The sequence below is a fragment of the Sarcophilus harrisii genome, chromosome 2 (assembly GCF_902635505.1).
Source record: "Sarcophilus harrisii chromosome 2, mSarHar1.11, whole genome shotgun sequence".
Lineage (NCBI taxonomy): Eukaryota > Metazoa > Chordata > Mammalia > Dasyuromorphia > Dasyuridae > Sarcophilus > Sarcophilus harrisii.
The window spans coordinates 196,165,912-196,191,103 of NC_045427.1; the positions used below are offsets into that span (position 1 = coordinate 196,165,912).

The 25,192-nt window shown below is 35.9% G+C and overlaps 1 protein-coding gene across 1 annotated transcript in view; it reads right to left on the bottom strand.

The window, feature by feature from the left end:
- CAPN13 (calpain 13) overlaps positions 1-25,192 on the bottom strand; it is a 100,129-nt gene that overhangs the window by 70,703 nt on the left and 4,234 nt on the right. Inside the window, 1 exon segment of the mRNA XM_012539847.2 lies at positions 18,396-18,632. Coding sequence (XP_012395301.2) covers positions 18,396-18,632 — 237 coding nt within the window.

The following is a 25,192-nucleotide window of genomic DNA, read 5'->3' on the forward strand; positions in this document are numbered from 1 at the left end:
TGTGCAAATGAAGAACAGATTATTCTTCAGCTAATGACCCTGTAGTGGAGATTGATTCAGAAATATTCTCTCTGCAAATTTAAATGGCCTATCTAGGGACATTTTCTGACACAGAAATTATAATTCCTCTTATGTGACCCAGTCAGAATACTACTTTCCCTAATTGAATTCAATTAAATTAGACAAACATTAATTAAGTTCCTACTATAAGCAAGACACTGTTCTAAGTTCTAGGAATACAAAGACAAAACCAAAACCATTCCTATCCTTATGGAGCTTCCATTCCACTAACTTCCAAATGGTTCAGTCGAATCACCTCTCTCTCTCTCTCTCTCAAAAGAGAGAATAGCTTTTTAAAAGGACTGGAATAAATGTCCCAATTTTCTCAAAAAGAGAACCAAATGAAATTTAAACTCTATAGACCAGGGAGCTTGATTATTATTCCCCACAACATTTTAATCTCTATTATGAAAGAGAAGATTATTAACTATTTAGAAAGTGCAATGGTGATCACAGTCAAATTAAGCTAACTCTACTTCCTTCTTTGATAGGATTATTGGATTGGTAGGAAAGGAGCATGCTATAAACATGGTCTACTAAGGTTTTAGTAAAGCATTTGGTAGCTTTTCATTATATTCTTTGATGAAAAAATGTCAGCTTAGATGATAATATTAGATGAATTCAGAACAGATTAAATGTTGAGATGCAAAATGTAGTCATTAATGGTTGCATGTTATCATGCTAGAAGATTTCTAGTAGACTGGTCCTGGACTGTTTAGTATTTTTATCAGTAACTCAGATAAAGGCTTAGACAGCATCCTTAGCATATTTTCAGGTAATGTGATCTTAGAACAGATAACTAACTCACTGTATTCTTGGGATAGCGTCCAATAAATCTTGACAGGCTAGAACATTGAGTTGAATATTATGAGATGAACTTAGTAGTGATAAACACACAATTCTACATCTAAGTTTTAAAACATCAATTTCCCAATTACAAGATAGCAGGGGTTTGGCTATAAAACAATTTTTTTCCTGAGAAGATCTGAGGTTTCAATGAACTTCAACTTTATGTGAATCAACAATGTGACATAGCAGACAAAAATGTAATAATCTTGGACTGTCTTCAGAGAGGTGTTTGTTGTTTAGTCATTCAGGTTGTGTCCAATTCTTCATGAGCCTATGGACTCTCTGTGGAGTTTTTTTTTATCAGGGATATTGTACTGGTTTGTCATTTCTCTAGTGGATCACCTTTGGTCAGAACTCTCTACTGTGATCTGTCTATCTTGAGTAACTCTGCATGGCATAGCTCATAGTTCTTTGAGCTGTGTGAGCCTCTTCATCATGACAAGACAGTGACCCAGGAAGGGAAAAGATATATAGCTTTTTATGAACAAGGAAAGTGATAGTCGTGCTTCACCTTGGTCAGGCTGCACTACTATTCTGTGTTTAGTTCTGAGCACTACAATTTAGGAAAGACATGGTACATATGGAAGTGCCCAGAGAAAGGTGACCACTTTCATGAAAGACTTTGAGATACATCTTGTATAATTAGCTGAAGAACTAGAGATGTTTAGTTTGGAGAAGATGAGATGTCTTCTAATATTGGGAAAATTCATCATGTGGAAAAGGGATTAGACATGGTTTGCTTGGCCCCAGGGGGCAGAACTGGGAGCATTGGGTACAAGGTACAAAAGCACAAATTCAGCCTTGAGATCAGGAAAAAAAAATTGCCTAAAAGTTAGACCTATGCAGAAGTGAATGAGATACCTCATGAGTTAGCAGATTCCCTCTCATTGCAGTTCTCTGAACAATACTTGAGCAGCCATAAATTGAGTTTGTATAGATTTTTGTAGATATGAGTTAGACCAGAGCTTCTTAAACTTTTTCTACTTGTGATCCCTTTTTGCCCAAGAAATTTTTATGAGACCCCCAAGCATATAAATATATAAAATTGTCATGCAAATCAAACATTTACTGATAATAAATCATAAAGAAACTTATTTTAAAGCTATTCTTTAGTATATTATATGTTATTAAAGATGAAAGCAAATTTGTATATTAAGGATATACTTGTTTATTTTTACACACAGAATTTTTTATAACTCCCTCATTCAATTATGTGACAGCAGAAGGGATGGTGACTCATAGTTTAAGAAGCTTTGTGCTAGATTAGGTGGCCAATGAGGTCTTCTCTAGCTCTGATATTCCATGATTCTATGAAATACAGAGAGATGCCAAGGTAAAAATTCAAGTCTTCTATACCCTTATATTCCAATAAGGATACATGTACACAAGAGGGTTTGTGAAAAAAAAATTTAAAGGTAGAAAAGAGAAAATGCTGCAACTATGGGCATAAGGAAAGTAATAGGTGACATCTTAGTGGTGCTTGGAAGGAAGCCAGGGGTCCAACAAAGAGGGAGTGAGGAGAGAATGAATTCTGCACATGAGCGGCCACTTGTGAAAGACATGGAAACTTTTCTAGAATGTCATATATTGTAAACAGCTAGGGCACCAGTTTACCTAGAATAGAGAATATGTGAAAGAAAGCGATAAGTGGAAGCCAGAGTGGAAGGATTTAAGTGGTTGGTGTATTTTTCACTAGGGAGGGATTGCAATGAAAGAAATTTGAAAAGGGAAGGGTTTGAAAAGTAAGATGGTGAGCTCCGGTTTGGACATGCTGAATTTTAGATGACTTATGTGACATCAAATTCAGGATATTCAAGGGGCAATTGGAAATGCATATTTGTATTTTGTATGTGTTTTACAAACTTTTTTGAGTGTGTGTATTTTTGTTGGAATAGGAGTACTTTAAGGGCAGACATGACTGTTTTTTATCTTGGTATGTATGCTTGGTTCTTAGCATAGCACCTTACACATAGAAAGTGTCTAATAAATGTTTATTGAATTGATTTAATTTGAATAGACATGACTTTCAGATATATTTCATAGACTCATGGAATATCAGAGTCAGAGGGTCATCTAGTTATATCTGTCAATTTATATAGGCATACATACGTGCACACACACATATACATATATGTCAGGATATCTATGTGTGTGTATATATATATTACATATCTATCTATCTGAGAATTATCTGCATAGAGCTGATAATTGAAACTGGTGGGATCATTGAACAATATATTAAGCAAATAAGATAGGGGATGGATAGACTTAATGCCTGGGACATATGCAAAAACTACATAATTACTACTTTCTATTTTTAAGTCTTATAAGTTCTCAACCGTTTTTTCTTCTCTGACTCCTACTTTTTCTTACTTCTTTCTCTGTTGATTTGATCTAGACTTATTTCTTCCTTTCCACCTCCCTATTATCAGGAACCATGTAGTTACCATGGCCATTTAGTAAAAAATTTTCTGGGACAGACATCATTTTCAATATTTTGCTCTGTCTACCAGTTATTAAAATAGTCCTGAGTTGTACCAGATGTCCCCATTTTCACTTTGGAAATGTGCACACTATGCCCATGGTCCTTCTCAAAAGAGCAGAGGAGGGAGTATTGTGGCAAAGAAAATCTTAAATTCTTGTATATGTACTTTTAGCTACTGCCAGCCTTACTCATTTTACAGTGGAACCTAATGACCGCTGACATTTACAGAGCATGTTTAGGTTTGTGAATTAGGTTAGATTTGTTTAAGTTTCTGTATGTCATCTCATTTGAGCCATAGGCCTTGAATGACTCTACTTTTGCTGCTTTTGCTTCTAATTCTGTCCTAGGAAATACAATACTTTCCCCAAGATATGTCTGCAAATACACAAAGATAAACATAGGATCATCAGAATCCAAGATTTAGAACTGGAAAGGACATTAAAGGTCATTGAATCCAATTCTTTCTCCTTCCCCTCCTCCCCATTTACAGATAATGACACTGAACTCAAAAAAAAGTTAAATGACTTGTTCTCATTTGATTGTGAATTTGAGACCAGAGACTCTCTTTTGCCCCTTTTGGTATCTTCAGTATTTAGCATAGTGACTGGTACATAGTAGGCAGATAAGTTGCACAATGGATGGAGTGCCTGGCATAAAGTAAGAAGATCTGAGTAAAAATACAGCCTCAGATCAGTTTCCTAATCTATCAAATGACATGGAGAAGGAAATGGCAAACCGTTCTAGTATGTTTGCCAAGAAAATCGTAAATGGGATGCCAAAGAGATTTAATTGAAATGACTCCACAACAACAAAATGCATTTAAATAAATGTTTATTGACTGACTTGCCCCAAATCACAAGGCAGTAAATGGGGTTCAAACCTATGTTCTCTGGGGCTCTAAATTCTATGCCTTCCCTGCTGTACCACATTGCCTTCCTAATTAGGGAGATGCTATTCTTTATAGCCCAAGTATTTCTTCATTCAAAATCCAGTACATTTTTTTCTATAAAGCACAGAGGAAGAAACAAGATTAATCTGGTCAATTCCACATTGTTCAGTTGAGTGTCACATCTAGCTATGTGTTTAAGTAGTCACAGGATGGTCTTACCCCAAGTAACAGAAGAGGAGACAATGGGTAGCAGAAGCAGAAAGAAAGATTAGGCCAAACAGAACAATTTCTTCTTCTTTTAAAATATTTTTATTTTTCAAAATATATGCAATGATTCACCCTTGCAAAACCTTGTGTTCCAAAATTTTCTCCTTCCTTCCCTGCCCTCCCCTTCTCTCCCTAGATAGCAAGTAATCCAATGTATGTTACACATGCGTAATTCCTCTATACATATTTCCACAATCATCATGCTGCACAAGAAAAAGCAGATCAAAAAGGAAAGAAAATAAGAAAGAAAAAAAGCAAGCAATGACCAATAATAGTAAAAATACTATGTTGTAGTCTACATTCAGTCTCCACAATCTTCTCTCTAGGTGCAAATGGCTTTCTTCATCACAAGTCTGTTGGAATTGGCTTGAATCACCTCATTGTTGGAAAGAGCCATGTCCATCAAAACTGATTATCGTATAATCTTCTTGTTGATCTCCTGGTTCTGCTCATTTCACTCAGTATCAGTTCATATAAGTCTCTCCAGAACTTTCTGAAATCATCCTGCTGCTTATTTCTTATAACATTCATATACCATAATTTATTTAGCCATTTCCCAATTGATGGGCATTCACTCAGTTTCAAGTTTCTGGCCACTACAAAAAGGGCTGCCACAAACATTTTTGCACATGTGGATCCTTTTCCATTTTTTATGATCTCTTTTGGATACAATCTCAGTTGAAATACTGCTGGATCAAAGAGTATACACAGTTTGGTAGCCCTTTGGACGTAGTTCCAAACTGCTCTCCAGAATGATTAGATCAGTTCACAACTCCACCAGCAATGTGTTAGTGTTTCAGTTTTCCCACATCCTCTCAAACATTTATCATTATCTTTTCCCTTTCATCTTAGCCAATCTGAGAGGTATGTAGTGATACCTTAGAGTTATCTTAATTTGCACTTCTCTGACCAATAGTGATTTAAAACATTTGATCATATGACCAGAAATGGTTTTAATTTCTTCATCTGAAAATTGACTATTGATATCCTTTGATCATTGATCAATTGGAGAATGGCTTGTATTCTTATAAATTTGAGTCAGTTTTCTCTATATTTTAGAAATGAGGCCTTTATCAGAATCCTTGGATGTAAAAAATTTTCCCCAGGTTTCTGCTTCTCTTCTAAGAAAAAAAAACTTCTTAACATCTAGACTGTCCAGCAGTGCAATGTGTGACATGAGTTGCTTTCCTTAAAAATGTTCAAAAGCTGCAATACCTCTCAGACACGTTTTTTTAGAATACAAGATGGAGGGGATTTTCCTTCATCTACTTGGAAATGAGGTTTCTTCCAATTCTGAAAATCCATGATTCTGTGACCTTTATTTGATTCTTTCACTAGTACCCTGACTGGGTTAGAAATCAACCACAATTCCCTTTTCATATTTTACTCTGTGAGTTTGATAAGAGAAACCAGGGATTAGAAGAAGAAAAGAATATCAGTCTTCAAGTAATTTTTCTTCTTTTTCCCCCCAGCAATTCTAACAGTTCTAAAATCAATACTTCAAAAGATGTTTTTGTTTTTTTCTGGTCATTCATTTCTTTAGTGACCTCTTTTCTGATTCCATTTATATTGGGACTGTCAAGATTAATATGATTCAGGTCAGTATGTTCATTCCTGGGTCAATGAAAAAAGATCTCATGTTTAGAGTACCAAGAGCTAAGTAAACTTATATGGAGCTGAAAAACTATATGAGTTTTAGTATCCTCTATCTCCTTTTCTGTTTCTCTTCCACTGCAGATACCAAAGAATGGCTGAGTATGCAGGATTATTTTATGTATTCCATGAGTTTCTATAGCAAAAGAATTGATCACCAACTGGCAAGCCTACTGGACCTATTTCTCTCAGATAATGAGCCTCTCTTTGTTTACTATGCTGATTTTCAGAATGTGTTCTTATACCCATTTCAGAAATCTTTTTAGTTTGGGAGAATCTGCTCAGTTGGTACGGCCTTTCTCAGCTCATGGACACAACCATGTCAGGAGAGACATCAGAGGATTTTTTTTGGGTATCATCATTGGAAATAGACATTTAACATTATTTAAAATATTTTATCATAAAGTTTTGTTTGAAGTGAAGAATTTTACCCCTGCAAAAAAATTGTGGATAGTGCTCTACTATCCACGGGGGCAGCTAGGTAGTGCAGTGAATTGGCTGGGAATCAGGAAGGTTCATCTTCCTGAGTTCAAATCTGGCCTTAGACATTAGCTATCTGACCCTGGGCAAATCGTTTAACTGCTTGCTTAAATTCTTTCTTGGTAAAATGAGCTAGAGAAGGAAAAGGCAAACCATTCCAGTGTCTTTGCCAAAAAAACCCCAAATGAGGCCATGAGGAGTCAGACATGACTGATAGGACTGAACAACAACAAACACAATCCCCTAATCCATATTGCTTTTCCAAATTAAGCCTTTTATGGTGAATCTATCCGTGTCCCTGGAATCTATCATAATGTCTGGGTTCCTTTTTACAGGTGATTAGGGATAGCAAGGATATAAGGGATCCCTTTATGCTTCTGTCTTTCTCTAAGTCTTGCTTTACTTTACCTACCTTTTTAGCTAATATTAATACTATAAGCAGGTAGGTGGTGCAGTGGATAGAGTGCTGGACCTGGAATAAGGGAGACCTGAATTCAAATTCAGCCCCAGATGCAGTGGATAGAGTGCTGGACCTGGAATAAGGGAGACCTGAATTCAAATTCAGCCCCAAATATTTATTAGCTGTGTGACTCCATGCAAGTCACTTAACCACTCTCTGCCTCAGTTTCCTCAACTATAAAATGGGGATATTAATAGCGCCTTCTTCCAAGCAATGTCATGAGAATCAAATGAGATAATATTTCTTAAGTGCTTAGTATATAGCAGGCTCTTTATAAATGTTTGTTCCCTTTCCCACCCCATTCAAAAAAAGTTTTGACTTCCCAAAGCCAAGTTTCCTCAAATTCTCTCTCTACCAGAGGAAGTTGCCCTTAATAGCTTCTGCGTGCATCAGTCTTCTTCCCATGGCACCTGCTATTTTCTATTGGAATAACTTTGCATAACTTGGTAATTATTCCTGTGTAATTTTTTTCTCATGTTGATAGAAAATTCCCCAGAGAGGTGGACTGAAAAGCAAAAGTGACTTTATTTGCTGAACCACCAACAAAGCTGAGAGTCACAATCTTATAAAAGCTGTCAACCCTTAGTAAACAACTCTGTTTTCCAGGGCCAACAGAGAGAAACAAAGGAACACCCTATGTAAACAGACAGTCCCCAGTGCCCAAGAGCAATCATCTCATTAAGACCTGCTGTTGGCTCTTATAACTCTCTCTCCTAGCAAATGTCGGACACCTGACAGCCTAGCCCAAGAGAGAGAATAAACTCCAAGTCAAACCCTCCCCATTTATGATGTTGACAACTTCTTATGACCCTGGAAATCTGTAACGTGTCAGGTATTTGTGTTTTGGCTATATTTTGAGGTCTTTTTCTAGGAGTTTATTATAATTTAGAATCTAAAAGTTCAGCTTGTTTTTTCATGTTAAGATTATGAACAAAGTAGTTTTGGTTTATTTAAGTTATTAAATGAGGATCTGAGGAGCAAAGGACACTTCAGATAGAATCGAGTTACCTATTTGGGTCTCCTATCTTGTCATGCTATAAGTCTCATCATTGTGATCTAAGCCTCCTCTTTACAATTATTACAATTTAGAATCTAAAAGTTCAGCTTGTTTTTCATGTTAAGATCATGAGCAAGGTAGTTTTGGTTTATTTACATTATTAAATAAGGATTTGAGGAGCTAAAGGAGATTTCAGATAGAATTTAGTTACCTGTTTGGGTCTCCTATCTTGTCATGCTAAATCTCATTATTATGATCTAAGCTTCTTTTTCTCTTTTTTTACATTCATTTCCCAGTGTTTTTTCTTTGGGTGTAGCTGCTTCTGTCCATCATTGATCAACTGAAACTGAATTAGGGCTCTTTGTCCAAGAAATCCACTTCTATCAGATTACATTTTCATACAGTATCGTTGTTGACGTATATAATGATCTCTTGGTTCTGCTCATTTTACTCAGCATCAGTTCATGTAAGTCTCTCCAAGCCTCTCTGTATTCATCCTGCTGGTCATTTCTTACAGAACAATAATATTCCATAACATTCATATACCACAATTTACCCAACCATTCTCCAATTGAGGGGCATCCATTCATCTTCCAACTTCTAGCTACTACAAACAGGGCTGCCACAAACATTTTGATACATAGAGGTCCCTTTCCCTTCTTTAGTATCTCCTTGGGGTATAAGCCCAGTAGTAGCACTGCTGGGTCAAAGGGTATGCACAGTGTGATAACTTTTGGGGCATAATTCCAGATTGCTCTCCAGAATGGTTGGATTCATTCACAACTCCACCAACAATGCATCAGTGTCCCAGTTTTCCTGCATCCCCTCCAACAATCATCATTATTTTTTCCTGTCATCTTAGCCAATCTGACAGGTGTGTAGTGGTATCTCAGAGTTGTCTTAATTTGCATTTCTCTGATTAATAGTGATTTGGAAGACTCTTTCATATGAGTGGTAATAGTTTCAATTTCATCATCTGAAAATTGTCTGTTCATATCTTTTGACCATTTGTCAATTGGAGAATGGCTTGGTTTCTCATAAATCAGAGTCAGTTCTCTATATATTTTGGAAATGAGGCCTTTATCAGAACCTTTAACTGTGAAGATGTTTTCCCAGTTTGTTGCTTCCCTTCTAATCTTGTTTGCATTAGTTTTGTTTGTACAGAAGCTTTTTAATTTGATGTAATCAAAATTTTCTATTTTGTGATCAATAATGGTCTCTAGTTTGTCTTTGGTCACAAATTTCTTCCTCCTCCACAAGTCTGAGAGATAAACTATCCTATATTCTTCCAATTTATTTATAATCTAAGCTTCTTTATCCAAACTCCAAGTTTATAGTAGTTTTAGTATAGGTAGCTCATCATAGTACATCAGTCTTGTGGTTGATGGTAGATTTTTTTAAAATATGGAGGCAAATCATTATTATTTGTTGAGCAAAACAAAAAAAGGTCTTGTGTTGAACAATCTTTTGGTTCTTTACAAATCAGAAAAACCACCAAAAGCATTTTATGATATGCATTTCTTCAACCAATTGGCATCTAATATCACCTAGACAGAGTACAGCTTAAGTGAGAGGCCTAAATCTCATACAATTCATCTATTTTGCAAACAAAATAGAAATCTTATACTTTTAACTAGTGGGGTAAGGTTTTATTTCTGGTATTTAAAGGTTAGTTAATGAAATCCATAATTTTGTTCAGATAATTGATACATTTACAAAGTAGATTGAAATTAAGTATTTCATATCAAGGTCTAGAAGTATAAAACCCTTGAGAAAATAGGATTAGAAATAAAAAATGGTTTACCAAATGATGCCTGCTAAACAACTGACAGAACAACCTGCAACATATCCAGAGTTTCACACTTTGATTGAACACACATGAATATATTCTAAACTCTTCTGTTACATAGTATGTAAGGCCTTCACAAAAGATTAAAAAAGCTAACCAACTCTAACTTCCTGCAATTTATTAGCTCCTTATATTTCCCTCCTTTAATTGACCAAATCATATTTTATATTTATCTTATATATCTATCAAGTTTATATCAGAATTAGTGGGCTGGTCAATAAGGGTAGATGATAAAAATATTACACACACATTTTAAAAACCAGCATCAGAAATATATCTAAAACACCCAAAATTATCTTTTCTTACAGGTATGATGATTACAGTTGATGATTCTAATTTTTTTCATTTCCACTCATTGCTTGTGGGTCTGCTTTGTGAGGCCAACCAGAGCAAATAAAATTTCTTTTCTATAAGAAAGGCTTTTAGATACTGGAAGATATACATAATATTGTGATTAAGTGCATGGAGTCCTAGAATGCTAACAAGTCTGCTTAGTGAAATCTGTAGTAACTATAAAGAAATAAGTCTAATCATCCACAAAATAATAGGAAGTCGATACAAATGAGTATTTCACAAAATATTATATGGACCTGGATGGGGAAGCCTTTGAGTTAGTCAACCCTCATAATTATCTTAGGTTTTGCAAATGGACAACAATTCATGGAAGACATCATAGAGCAGCTGGGAATTAAACTAAGTCTTAAAGAACGTGTTCTTTTAGATTCCGCTGCCCGTTTTATCTGTTTCTGAGAATTCATTTCCCATATATTCATTTCCCTCTACTGGATCACACCAGAATGTAGGATCTCCATCTTAAAAACTCTTCATTGGCTTGGGGATTCCATCATTAATTTCTATCATAGTAATTCAATCCACAACTTACAAGGGCACATTCGTTCCTGAAAGGATTTTCTCACAGTATACTAACAGAATCACCAATCACACCATCTCCTCAGGGTAACAGGTGGTAGCCACCTGTGCAAAACATGATAAACTGGTTCTACAGAATCATGTATATTATTGAACATGGCAATTGGATAGCTTTCAAGGATAAGATATCAGCAGATAGAGGTTGGAGAAGCAGAGAAACAGTGTAAACAAAATTTTGATTTGGAAAGAGTGAAGTCTCTTCAGAGAATATTGAATAATTCAGTTTGGTTGGACAGCATGGTAATGAATTTTTGGGGAGGAAGATCTGAGTTCAAATCTTTCCTCAAATACTCATGGGCTGTTTGATCCTGAGCAAGATTCTTTGTATCCAAAGTCAAATTTGAACTCAGGTCCTCCTGACTTCAGGACTGGTGGTCTATCCACTGTGCCACCTAGCTGCCTCAATTACCTTGTATTTTTAATGATCTCAAATTTTGCCATAAGCAAGTAGTCCATAGAGCAATGGGAAGAGCATAAGGTATGTAAGTCGACTGCTCCATATTATTGATTATGATTATTCTACACAAATGATGGAAGAACTAAGATTCTCATTTCCTTATACTAAGCCTGATAGTGCCATTAATACATATTGCCTTTTAAATTTTTCCAGCACAGAATAGAAATATCAGAATTATATTCTTAATGGAAATATCATTAATTATACCATTAAACATTCAAAGAAAAACAAATGATTTAAGAGACATTATTGAAGACATTTGTTCCTGAAAACAAGGTCTAGATCATATAACAAGAATGAGAAACAGCCAGTAGACTGAGAATTTCATTGATATCCTGAGACATTCAAAAAATTCTAAGAAATTCTCCAGTAATTTGGGTGAATTTTTCATGAAGTGTGGCTAAGATGTGTAGAAAGAAATTGTACGTAATGAGAAGATGTTTTTGGGATGTGATTGGCTTCATGAGGAGTGTCTACATCTATGACATCATTGGACCATTTTAGTATGAAAGTATATTTAAAGGAAAGGTAACTAAGATAGTAACAGCAGGAATGAATGAAATTAAAGGGATGGAGGGAGAAGACTAGGCAAAGGGAAAATCAATAGGACATATTGACTAGCTGGGGATAAGAGATGAGAGAGCAGAAAAAGTCACGGATGACTTGTCCACAGGCTGAAATAGATACCCCCATTTTAACTGTAATCCCTCTTTTAGTCATTACAATATGAAAGAGAATTCTATGGTTTCATGGGCTGAGCAATTAACACATAATTCAGCTCTTAGTTCTGGCAAGTTCCTTCCCTGGAGCTCTACTTCTTCATCTATAAAATAGAACCACAATGGATTAGGATTGTTTATAATTAACATAGATAATTATGAATATGTTTCCAGATACGAAGTGCTATGTAATCTGTGTTTTTATTACTCTGAACAAGTTAATAAGGATGGAGAGATAGGATGAACAGTTGATGCCCTGGATTTGTACTGGTCTGTTAGAGGGGCTGCAAAACTTAGGAACCTAAAAACTGGAACTAAGAAATCTCATGAATTTCTGGACCTATAGGTCTTCTTTTTCATGGTCTGTTGCCAGAACAGAGGACTTAGACCTTCTTGCTGTGTAGTTCCAGTAAACTGGTATCCTGGATTTCACACCTACTTAGCAAACAAAAATCAATCCATCATATAAACCACAGGATGGGTATGTGTGAAAATGAAGTCAGAAATCTATAAACCTAAGGGCAAGACCAGCTAATACACAACCTGATTTATTTAATCTTGTCACTGAAAGATTATTGTTACAGGTTTTTTTTTTTTAAATTTATTCATTCATGTATACTTTTGTGCCATGGTGGAAGAGAATTCTGAACTAGGAATCAAGGAAACTTGATTTCAAAATGTGACTCACCAAATTATTATATGTGTGACCCTGGACATGTCACTTCAATTCTCTGAGCCTCAGTTTTCTTGTTTGTAAAGTGGGGTTAAAATATTGCCTTTCTCTTGCCATCCTCGGAGTCCCAAATCCTAACCCTTGATGCACAATTTTTAGAAGCTGTGGAAGCATGAAATCTCTGGGGCCAGTATCAGTGAATGAAACCCTTTTCCTTTTATTATGTTTCACTTGACTTAATGACTCACTAAAGAACTAAGAATGTTTAGTTTTCTGTTTAAAAAACAACATTAAGAAAGCAACAGAATATGCAGGATTGCTCAACCCCGTCAGTTCAATTGGACAAACAGTTATTAAATACCCACTGTACCTACAGCTCCCAGAGTTGTTGTGAGGATATGACTTTATAAAACATTACACACATATGAGTTATTATTCAATTAAACAAATTCAGTTCAGTAGCAATTCAAGACACATGCTAGGTAATAAGGTACTTAATAAGTGCTTGATAACTGATTCATAGAGTTTACATCAGGTCATAGGACCTTAAAAATAGTATCTATTTTTCTTGTCTTCTCCCCATGTATTATGAAAGGAACTTACTGCTGCAGGTATCTGTATTCTTCATCTAGGAGCATGATGCAGTAGAAAGAGTACTGACTATAGAGTCAAGGGTTCAATTCCTGTCTTTGTCCATCTGAACTCAAACTAGTCACTTTGTCTATGTCTCAGTTTCTCATCTGAAATGAGAGCAGTTAGACCAGATGGCCTCTGCCCTCCCTTCCAGTTTTAGAAGTATAATTTTATGATTTAGCTGTGTTGATAAAGATTAAGACTCAGAATGCTTGGATGGTCCAGAGCTCCATCTACTAAGCTCAATAGTGTATTTGTTAAAGCCTTTATCTAACTCATCTGCCCTGCTCTATCTTTGTCTTTTTTCTTAGAATCCTAGAATCCCAGAGTTGTAAAGTAGCTTAGAGATGATTTCATTTAGCTTCTACCCTATATAAGAATCTCTACTACAATATTCCCAAGAAGCTGTCATTCAGTTTCTGATTAAACATTTCCAATGATGGGAATCTAAAGAGGCAACCCGTACCATTCCCTAGATGCCACCAGTTGTTAGAAAATGTTCCTCCATGGAGCCCTGAAGCAAGCCTTCCTGAAAATAAGGAAGAACATTCTTCTTCATTACAGAAAACAAACTGAATTGAAATGATTGTTGTGGGAGACTCGGGGATGGTAGTGAGGGGTTGGAAGCTGAGTGCTTTTATTATGTGAAGTATATCTTCCGAGTATGTCCAATCTCCCTTCATCGCGGTTTGAGACTAGTGTGGAGCATCGTCTGAGCTTAACCTAATCTTAGTTCACTAAGAAGTGGCAGCTCATGCTTCATTTTGGGACAGCTAAGTGGTACAGTGGGTAGAGTGCCAAACCTAGAATCAGAAAACCCTTTAGTTTGAATCGAGCATCAGATATTTCCTAGCTGTGTGATGCTGGACAAGTCACCTACCTTCTGTCATTCTCTGTTTTCTCACTGGTAAAATGGGTATAATAAGAACACTTACCTCCCAGAGTTGTTATGAAGATAATACGAAACAATGTTTGTAGTATGCTATATAATGCTGTTGTTGTAATTATTAATATTTTCCATTACTATTCTTTACATATTTCATGTTCTTATTATTTCCCAGACTTAATATTCCATTGTCTACCTTCTCCACTGTACAGACTGGCCCCCATTCCTGGAATTATCTCTTGGAATCCCCTGATCTCTTAAAAGTGCAGCTTATAATACTACTTCCTCTAGAGAGTCTTTCCCATGCCCTCTGGTTCCTAGTGGTATTGTTTCATTAAATTACCATGTAGATATTTATCTGCAATTTTATACTCCCAGATACCACTTCTTGAGAGGAAGGGACTGGATAACCTGATTGTGTGAGAGTTATAATGAAATGTAAAAAAAAAAGTGCTATCCATTGTATATGTGGTTCTAAAGTGGTCACCACATGGTTCTTTGATCAACTATAAAGGCATTCAAAAGGACACTCATCAACCTCTGTCTCCTCCTTGGTGAGATCATTGGGGGAACTTTGCTGGTTTATGTCTTTGTTGATGGCATCTAATAGAGACCTCTCCTTCTTAGGCCAATGTAAGAGCCCATGAAAATGGGCCTCTGTCTTTTGAATTTTCATTTTTAATTTTAGGTGAAGGATTAATCTGAAGGTTCTATATGAGTTTCAAAATATTAAGAGAGTGAGCTCCTGGGAATCTGAGCATTGAGACTTTCCAGTTTCCTAAAATCCTAGAATCCCAGCATAGAGGATTCTGGGAGTTGAGTTCATGTAGTGTTTTAAGCCCAGCAATGATGATTTGAGATGTGAGGATCTTATGGAGGACTCAACAAACAGTAATATTATATTTGTTTATGTCTATTAAAAACTCTTAAATCTGAGTTCATTCTCCCCAGAGACCAAGTTGGTATAGGGGAGAGTAGTCCCAAAATGTTGGGGGGAAATATACTTTTGTTATTTTTCTACTTTTAAAGTAAATATCCCTTTAAAAAAACTAATTGACAATGAATGGTTAAATGGAACTGGTATCAGTCACTCACTGGCACTTAACAGTGAAAAGAGCATAACCAGGGGGTGTTTGAGCCCATTACATTAAAGAAGAGACTTGCCACGGCATGAGAGTACCCCAGAACTGTGAGGGGGAGATATATATGGCTGACTCTGGGATGGTGGGCTAGGGCTTGCTCACTCTAAAGCTAAGCACTTTGAGGGAGGGGCTATTTTAAAGCTTCATTTGTATTCCTAGTACATTGGCTTCTCCATAGCATTTAGGGGTCTCACACCTAGTAAACACTTAATGAATGCTTGTTGATTTGACTTGCAGAGTAGGAGGTTAATGAATATTATTTTGGATTGGATTTTATGGGTGATCAATCAATCTTTTCATGTTATTCTGTTGATAATAGACACATAATCCATTCCTTGGCAGTAGAGTGTAGTGGAAGGATGACTGGACCTGGAGTCAGCAGAGACCTGGATTGGAATCCTATCTTGGATGCTATGGCCATAAGCAAACTGTTTAAACTTTCTTAGCTAAAATTTTTCCACATCCATGTAATGGGGACAATAACATCTGTATACCTATGTAACAAAGTTCTTGTGGAACTTAAATGAAATAATGTACTTCACAAATCTCAAAACACTATATGAGTCACCATTATTTTTGTTACTAATATACTGATTTCCAACTTTGGAGGATCTTCCATGGCTTTTATTGCACAGGATCTCAGATTCATCTCTAGTCCATCAGGAAGCATTCCAGTATTTAATTTTATATTTATAATTTATTCCAGTATTTAATATAATAGAGGGTATAGGTATCATGGCCAGAATCTGAAAAACTAGTAACTAGAGATAAAGGACCCTGGTTCAATCTTACCTATAACACTTAGTACCTGGGTAACTTTGAACAGGTGTCTGTCTTAATCTCTTTTGTCTTTGGCTTCCTCATCTGTGGAGTGAAGTGGTTAGATTACTAATATTTCTTCCATCTTTATTTTTTGAACATAGTAGGTTTTTATTTTCAAAATATATGCAAAGATAGTTTTCAACATTTACCCTTGCAAAATCTTGTGTTCCACCTTTTTCTCCCTCAATTCCCCCCTCACCTAGACAGCAACTAATCCAATATAGGCTAAACATGTGCAATTCTTCTGTACATATCTATTTTTTTTTCAGGTGAGAGTTATGTGACTTGCTCAGGGCCACACAGCTAAAAGTGTTAAGTGTCTGAGGCTGGATTTGAATTTTGGTCCTCCTGATTCCAGGGCTGGTGCTCTATGCATTGACCACCTAGCTGTCACTACCTGAAGCTTATGAAAAGGACACAAGCATGTCAGAAACTCCAAAAAGGATTCTGGCCATGGGGTAAGAAACAGAAGAATTCATGGCTGAAGAGGAGAAATGGGGATAGCTTTCCCTTGATGCTTAGCCTGACTCCAGCTTGGGTCCTCGACTGGACACAAGAGTTTGATACTGTCATCAATTTCTCGACCCACCATACAGAGAGTACATTTCAGGCCTATGTCAAATCTTGCTTGGGTACCGAGTGACTTTATAACCCTGCCCAATAAAAATGTTATAAGCTCTTCAATGCTATAAATACAACTTGCCTCTCTGGCTCAGCTCCTCAGTGAGAAAAGAGAAAAGAAAAAAGATAAATTCTAAAATAGTCTTGTGGTCTGAAAATAACAAGGGAAAATATAGCTATGTAGCTATATCTATATATTTATATACATATATTCACATTTATGTGTATATGTATATATATTAGAAAGTCACAGTCTTAGTACAATTTAAAGTTTTAATAGTTAAGACTTTATTAAGAATATTGGAACACTGCATATGTGTGTGTGAGTGTGTATGTACACATACATATAAACATAAATATGTATTCACACACATACACATATACACTCTTCTCCATATCAAATGGAGATGTTTTCAGTGTTAACTTTTCCTCAAGGAGGTAGATCCGTGAGAATCTTTGCATTGATTTATTGTTACTATATTAAACTGAGCCACAAAAGCAAAAAGCTTGCATCTATTTTAAGCAAGTCTAAAGACGTTGTTGCATGGCAAAATTGGATATGATCCCCATCATTCATAATCTGCCTTCAAATAGAAAAGACATAAGCTCTGAGGATAAAAAAGTGAGGGTTTTTTTCATATTGTTGACTTGAAAGCTCATCGTCCTCCCTCTCGGGAAAAGGGAAACCATGCTTTAATTTTAGGATATGTGGTTTGGTTTTATATGTAACCCAGATTTCCCATCTAATGTGATATATCTCTCTTCAGAAGAGACAGTGCTACTAATAGTAGCCCCTTTCCTAAGTTTGCAAAGGATTCAGTCAGTCTATAAATTTTTAAAGTGACCACTGTATACTAACTTCTGCGTGGGGCCATCTCAGGTCTCAGAAAACATGTTTCTAGTCACATAATCTCAGAGTTGGAGAAGACCTTCTGAACATTGTGTTATAGTGGAAAGAACCCTAGATTTAGAGTTAGAAAACCAAGTGTAAAATTTAGCTTTGAGACCACCTGTCTCAGTTTTCTGATTTAGGTTAAAAAGAAGGGTTTTTTGAAAAATTAGATTAGTCCTCTTTCAATTCTAATTCTTTGGTCTGAAAGGAATCAGGACTATCATATTCCTGACAACTAGTCTGTTAGCCTTTACTTAAAAGGTCTACACTGAGAGAGAGCCTACTACCTCCAAGGGTATTATATTATTCTTTTGGACAGCTCTAGTGATTGGAAAGCTTTTCTGTATAATCAGCCTAAATCTGTATTGTTGAAAGTTTTACTCACTGCTATTAGTTTTGCAAACTGGGGTTTAACAGAAGAAGTGTAATCCCTCTTTCATCTTAGAAAGTCACATGAAAGATCACTGAAATCAGTTATTAGAATTCCCCAAATCTTTTCCTCTCTAAGCTGAGCACCCTCAGTTCCTTTGACTCATCCTTATGTAACATGAACTTAAGACTCTTCACTGTCTTTTTCATCCTTCTTTGCACTTTCCTGTTTAATCCTCTTATCAATATTATTCAAACTTACCTTTGGTCTCTTCCACTCAGGGCTTTCAATATCTTTTTCTTTCAGGAGTCTCTGCCCTATGGCACTGTTATTGGCTGGGAACATGTCATCTTCAAAAAGCCTGCCATTCCTTAAACACCAATTTCTCAAAGAGATGAAGTCCTGGTTTTTGAATCGTATAATGTTGTCCATGGTGTTGGAATATTGTGGCCTCATATGGTCATGGAACATGGTTTCTCCAAAGAGTAGCTCCTTTCTCTGGTAAGAAAGAAAGAATTTTGGTGAGAGTGATGTACTATTCTTTCATGGGTTCTTCTGGCTTACTCCACACATGTGACAATGTTCACATAGCACTGTCTTCAAATACAAAGAAGGCATTGTGAATCCAGTCAAATAAGTGGGTACATTGGAGCATTGAAATACTTTTTTTTACAAAGATAGGCCTGAATCCTCATATTCCATATTCTTTTGCCCAGAGATGTTGCATTTTCTTAACGTGAGCTTCTTCCTTTTCTCTTCTCATGTTCTCTCAGTCAAGGACATACTGGCTAAATTCAGGATTTTCCACATCAGAAGACCACAGCTCTGACCCTGATGACAAAGGTCTCTTTTCAGCTAAACTAACCAGTTTCAACAGAGAAACATTTATTCAATCAATAATGCTACAAATATTTATTAGGCACTTAGTTCTTTCAAGCCATGATATACATGATGTACATAGTATATTTTCACTATGTACAAAAATGAATAATATATGGTTCGTACCTTTAGGGAAATAAAAATTTTGATCATTATAATAAATATATAATAAATTATATCAATCATTCTAATAAAAATATAGGTACATTAAATGTTATAAATAAAGTTCCTCAAGAATTCAGAGGGGGTACAAATCACTTTGTTTTGTGAGTAATCAAGGAAGAATTCCTAGAAGAGATGGCAATATGTGCTGCTTAGGTCTTAAGGAATAGGCAAAATTTCAATAGAGATGTCAAATACGGGAGTAGGATCAAGAAGGAATATAAATATAGAAAATGATAATTGCAAAGGCATGGGGGAAAGTAGTTCATTTATGGGAAGCATAGATTAGATTAGTTTGCAAAGGTAGGTTATCCTGAGATCATGGAGGATCCTGAAGAACAGGCTAAGGAGTTTGGATTGTATTTGGTAAACAATGGAGAGACATTAAAGAATTCTAAATATAATCAAAACTTGCTGTATAGGAAAAATTAATAGTGTTGAGCAAGATTAGAGGAAAGTGAGATTAAATTCAGGAAGATCAGTTAGGGATGATTTCATTAGATAAATGAAGAGGCATTCACAGGTTGAACTAAGGCTTTGCTCCTGAGAATAGAAAGGAGGGAATAGGTGACATAGGTATTGCAGAGGTAGACTATAAAATTTTCTTGCAGGTTATAGTGCATAAGACAAAAGGAGGAAGCGGCATTCAGCAGCTGCTCTCTGGTCCTGGAGAAAGTGGGAAAGACAGAGACAGATATTCCTGTCAAAAACACCAGTGAGAAGGGCAGAACAGAGGAGAGCTTTGCTCTGTGGTCCAAAAATGCATTCTATTTGTACCTATCAATTTCAGTTTTGCTATCTTTTTATACCACACAGAGAGCTGTCAGAGAACATCTTAGCTCCTCTTTCTCTCAGCATGACTTCTGAAATATTTCAGCAGCACACTTTAATCATGCAACAAAAGAAGCCAATGTATGCTTTTCTCTTTGTCTTTTTGTTTTTGCTTTCCCTGTTTATGCAAGACAAAAAAAAGTGGAGTGTGTGACCAAGGCCTGTGGAAGACAGATATCAGATATCACTGCCTCAAGGAAAAGCCTTAAAAAGAAGGCATACATGCTATTTCATAGTGAATTTTTAAAAGCAACCATGAATTTGCAATAGCTTTATTCATGTCCCAGGGCATGACATAGTATTACAAAAAGAGGGCTAGAGCTAGAGTAAAAATTATCTAAATTAACTGTATCATCTGTGTGACCTGCATAACATTGTTGAACCCTCTTTCTCTATATAAAATGGGGATAATTGATATAAGCACTATTTATTTTATAGGGCTATTAAAAGACTCAAATGCAATAATGTATGGAAAGCACTATGCAAACTTCTAAGTATTCAAGAGAAACCAACACCTTTTACATAAGAGAGAATATGACTTAAATAATGGCTATAGAGTTGTCCTTAAAAGTAGACCACTGTTTTGAACTGGTTTTAACCTGTCTGAACTGGTTTTGACTATTTGAACTAATCTAAACCAGTTTTAACCTGTTTTAACTGATCTAAACTGGTCAAACCAGTTTTGATTAAACTGATTTAGACTAGTTTGAACTGTTCTAAATTGGTTTTGACTGCTCTGAACTGGTCTTAACCTGGCATAACCAATTTTGACTGGCTTCAACTGGTTTTGACCAGTTTGAATTGCTTTAGACCCTTTTTACTGCTTTCAATAGGTTTTGACAGCCTTGAACTGGTTTTTGACCAATTTGAACAGGTTTTAACTGTTTTTTAAAGTTATATTTAAGGTAAAAACCTTTATCAAGAGGGTTTTTACAGTTTGAAACATATTGCCTTTTTTTGGTATGGGCAATTTTTAGGGAACAGAATACTATCAGAGAGCAAGGAATTCTAAAATCTGGATAGAGAACTTGCTTCTCATAGTTTATAAGGATAAGAAGGGAAGTAGGAAGTAAACTTGGCAACTAGTTGGTACTTCTCTGAGTACAACAAAATTCATTTCCATACTCAGCCTTCAGTTGGTCTTCATTTATCAATTTTCTACTGAATAATTTATTAATTTCAAGGTTGGTTATTCAATTTATAGTTATGTGACCTTTTCTTTCATTGTAGAAACACTTTTGAAATGCTTTTGTATGTCAAGCAGGTATCGATTAATAAGAAGAAACATTCTTAAACTGAACTAGGAACAATTAAATCTTAATTCAATTTCTAATGACGCCTTTTGGAGAGGCTAAAATCCCTCTCATAGGCCAAGTAAGCAGGTGCAAATTAAACCCAATTGAGAGGGTGATTTGCTCTCTAAGAAATAAAATTACAGGACAGAGAATTTCCCTCAGTAGCCCTTGCTGTAGTCTATGGTGGGAATCACAGAGCCAGTTTGCTTTAAGGTAGATTCTATCTCCATCTGAGAGTTTAGTGACAATTATTAGCACATCCCCCAAAATCAGGTTGATTTTTACTTGGGGGGGGGGGGAAGAAGGGCAGCCTTATTTAAGACCAGGTCTAAGATCTCTTATTTAGGTCCAACCATATGTGGGGCAAATATTAGGTTGTAGAAGTCACAAGGCCAAAGGTTTCCACTGGGCTTCTTGGAACCACAGATATTTGGAACTAGTCAGCTTCTAATAACCTGATTTCATAGGTGATCCAGCTGCCCAGGTAGAGCCTAAGCTCAACTGTCCATTGGTGAGCAAGAACATAGCTCTGAGTCAATGAGCTCTCAGTCCTATTCTAGGTAATGGGTACACAGCTATTATAGAGCTAAAGCACGAAGCCATTCAGCACAGGAACTCCTGGCTCTTTTCCCCACTCACCTTCCTCAAGCAGCAAAATAACCCTATTTAGGAGGTGCTGATTCCATTCCAGCTCTCCAGGCTCAGCTGCCTTTGATACCATTTATTTTTTTCCCCATCCTCCCTGAATATACTAGCAATCCCAGTTGGTTATTAAAGCCTTGGACAGATTATTTTCTTAGCCTGACCAAAATCCTAGGCTTCCATGATCCCCTGTCCACTGCCATTTGACTTGGATCTCCTATTGGCTATGACTCTAGACAGGTCCTCAAGTTTAGGGTAGAGGGCTTTTCCTATCTGCTCCAATCCTGATTCCTGATGGCTGCTCTAATTCAGCTTGATAACCAACCACCAGCCCTCTAGGTTCAGAAACACAAGTATCTTATATTACAACTTTATGAGTTCTCTACTCCATATTTTAAAAAAAATATAGAGAAAGTGATTTCTGAAACTACACTGGCATTAGTAAATTTTCTGTTCACCCACAGGATCCTCCTTCTGAGCCTTCCACCTAACCCTCCCCCCCAATAGTACCAGTACTCTAAGGGTTAATAGTACATCTGGGGCTCTGGTTCTAGAGCTCAGTATTCAGGATGCCTGGCTTTAGGCAGTTCTATAATACTCTAAACTGAAGAAAATATGCCATAATAGAATTTCCTTACTCTGGAGTTAGTTCTATATATCAATGAAATCAAAGCTATCCCTGTGCAATTTCTATTATTATGTGGTGCTCCCTCCTTGAATATGACAGGAAAACAGAAAGTATAGGGGACAGGGATTAGAAGAAAACACTAAGTCCTCATAAGAACACTGAAAAAATAGGCAATTTTTTTTCTTAAAAATGTAGCTAATGCTTGTCCTTGAAAAGCTACTCTTTTAACTAATGACTCAAATTCCAGGGCAGAACTTGGAATTTATAGTATATAACTGGGAGTTTTTTTTCAAACTTTGTTATTTAAAATCTATTTCCCTCTTTATTTTTGTTTCCACATCTATAAATGGAACTTGATTCTTGCCTTTAAATCACAATACAAACCTTTGGCTTTTCTGGCAAACAGTCTTTCCAAATGTTGGAGTGGTGGCAACCACTATATTCTAGAGTGTCTAGGGATCAAAAGAACCCCATGTTATGGATTGTTTGTGAGTGTGGTCATATATGGGCAAGGAGAGAATGCAAGACACAAATGGTGGCAACTGCTTTAAGCCTATATATAGCGATTGAATGAATATATAAATTGAATAATGAACAAAATGGTATAAATGAAAATGACTAATAAATGAATAATGAACAAATGAATGAATGAAATGATATTCCCTGATATTTCCCCCTCCCCCACCCCAGTTCAGGAGAATAAAAGATTTTACTTGGACAGAAAGCAAGAGATAATTCTTTTCACAGAATCATGATGAATTAACTATGAAATTATTTAATTATCTAATTTCAGCTGAGCCTTTACTACATGCAGCAAGCCAAACATTCTTCTACCTCTTCATTATTGATTCTATAACCTACTTCCTACAAGGATTGTTCCAAATCTCCTATTTTTCTTCAAACCTCCCATTTTATTTCCTCCTCTTTTTTTATCCTTTCCTGAAAAAATAGAGATCATTTTTTGTGAACTCCCTCTTGTATCCTCTATATCTTAAAAAACCCTTAATGTCATCTCTCATACTTTCTTTACTCCAGTTTCTGATAAGGAAGTGGTCCTTCTCTTTACCAAGTCCAACCCTTTCATATGGACAGTTGCAACCATACCTTCCTATTTCTTCTGGGAAATTGCTTCCACAATTATTCTCCTCCCATCCTAATCTTTCATTTATCTCTTTTTATTGGTTGGTACCTTCCTTGCTGTCTAAAAACATGCCTAGGTCTCTCGTTTCTCAAACAAAATCAAATCCAGTAACAAAAACAACAACAACAGCAAAACCATTTCTCTTGACCCTATAATTACCGCAAGGTTTCTTGCTGCATCTCTTTTCCTTTTCTTAGACAAGTTTCCAGGAAAAGCTACCTTTTTTTTTCAATGTCTCCACTTCATTTCTGCCAACTTACTTCTTAATCTCTTGAAATCTGACTTCCAACTTTATCTCTCAACTGAAATATTCTCTCCAAATTTACCAATAATCTTAATATTTAAAAAAATTACTTTGATTTTATATCATTTTCCTTTCCAAATGTATCCCTCTTCTTCACCTACTCAAAGGTATGCTCTTTTAAAAGCAAAGAATAAGAAAAAGAAAAAAAAAGAAACAGTTCAGGAAAACTCATCAGTTCAATCACTGAGTCTGAGAGCACATGCAATAATACTTCAACCTGTATTTCTCCACCTCAGCAAAGAAGGTAATGAGGTATATTTTGTCATATCTTATTTAGGCCAAACTTGGTTATTGTAATTGTATGACATTCTTATTTTTTATTATTTCCATTTATTCTATTGCAGTATTGTATATATTGTTTTCCAGGTTTTAGCTACTTCATTTTGTATTAATTCATGTAAGTCTTTTCATCTTACTCTGAATTCTTCATATTCATTGTTCTTTTGTTGTAATATTTCATTACTTTCTGCCTAGTGATATTCCATTATATTCTGCATAATAATATTCCATTTGATTTTTGTATGCAGCAATATTTTATTAAATCCTGCACCCCAATTTTTTAGTCCTTTTTAAATCGCTGGACATGTACTTTATTTCCATTTTTCTTTGCTACTAGAAAAAAAAGATGTGACTAGGAATATTTTGTTATGTATGGGACCATCATTTCTGTCTGTGATCTCCTTGAGATAACTTAGCAGTGGATTTCTGGGTCAAAGAGTATGAATATTTAATTTCTTTGCATAATTCTAAATTACTATTACAAACTTATAGCTCCACCAATGAAGCTGGGGTGCCTGTCTTTCCACAGTGTTTCCAATGATCTCCTTTTTTATTCTTCTCAATGATATTTTAGTTGTCAAATGACACCTTTTTCTTAATCCTCATTCTTAATTGAACAATCCCTTCTAATTATTCCCTTCTTCCTGGGTCTTTGTGACAATGCTCTCTCTGTCTCTCTGTCTTTGTCTCTGTCTCTCTCTCTGTCTCTGTCTCTCTCTTGTGGTAATCCTTCTAACTTCCTGGTTATACCTTCTTAGTCTCCTTGCTATATCATTTTCTATATAGCCTCAGCCCCAATTGTGGATATACCTCCCAATTCATCCTGAGCCCATATATATATATATATATATGTATTTTTTCTTGGTGACATCATTAATTTCTTTGAGCCCAGTTATT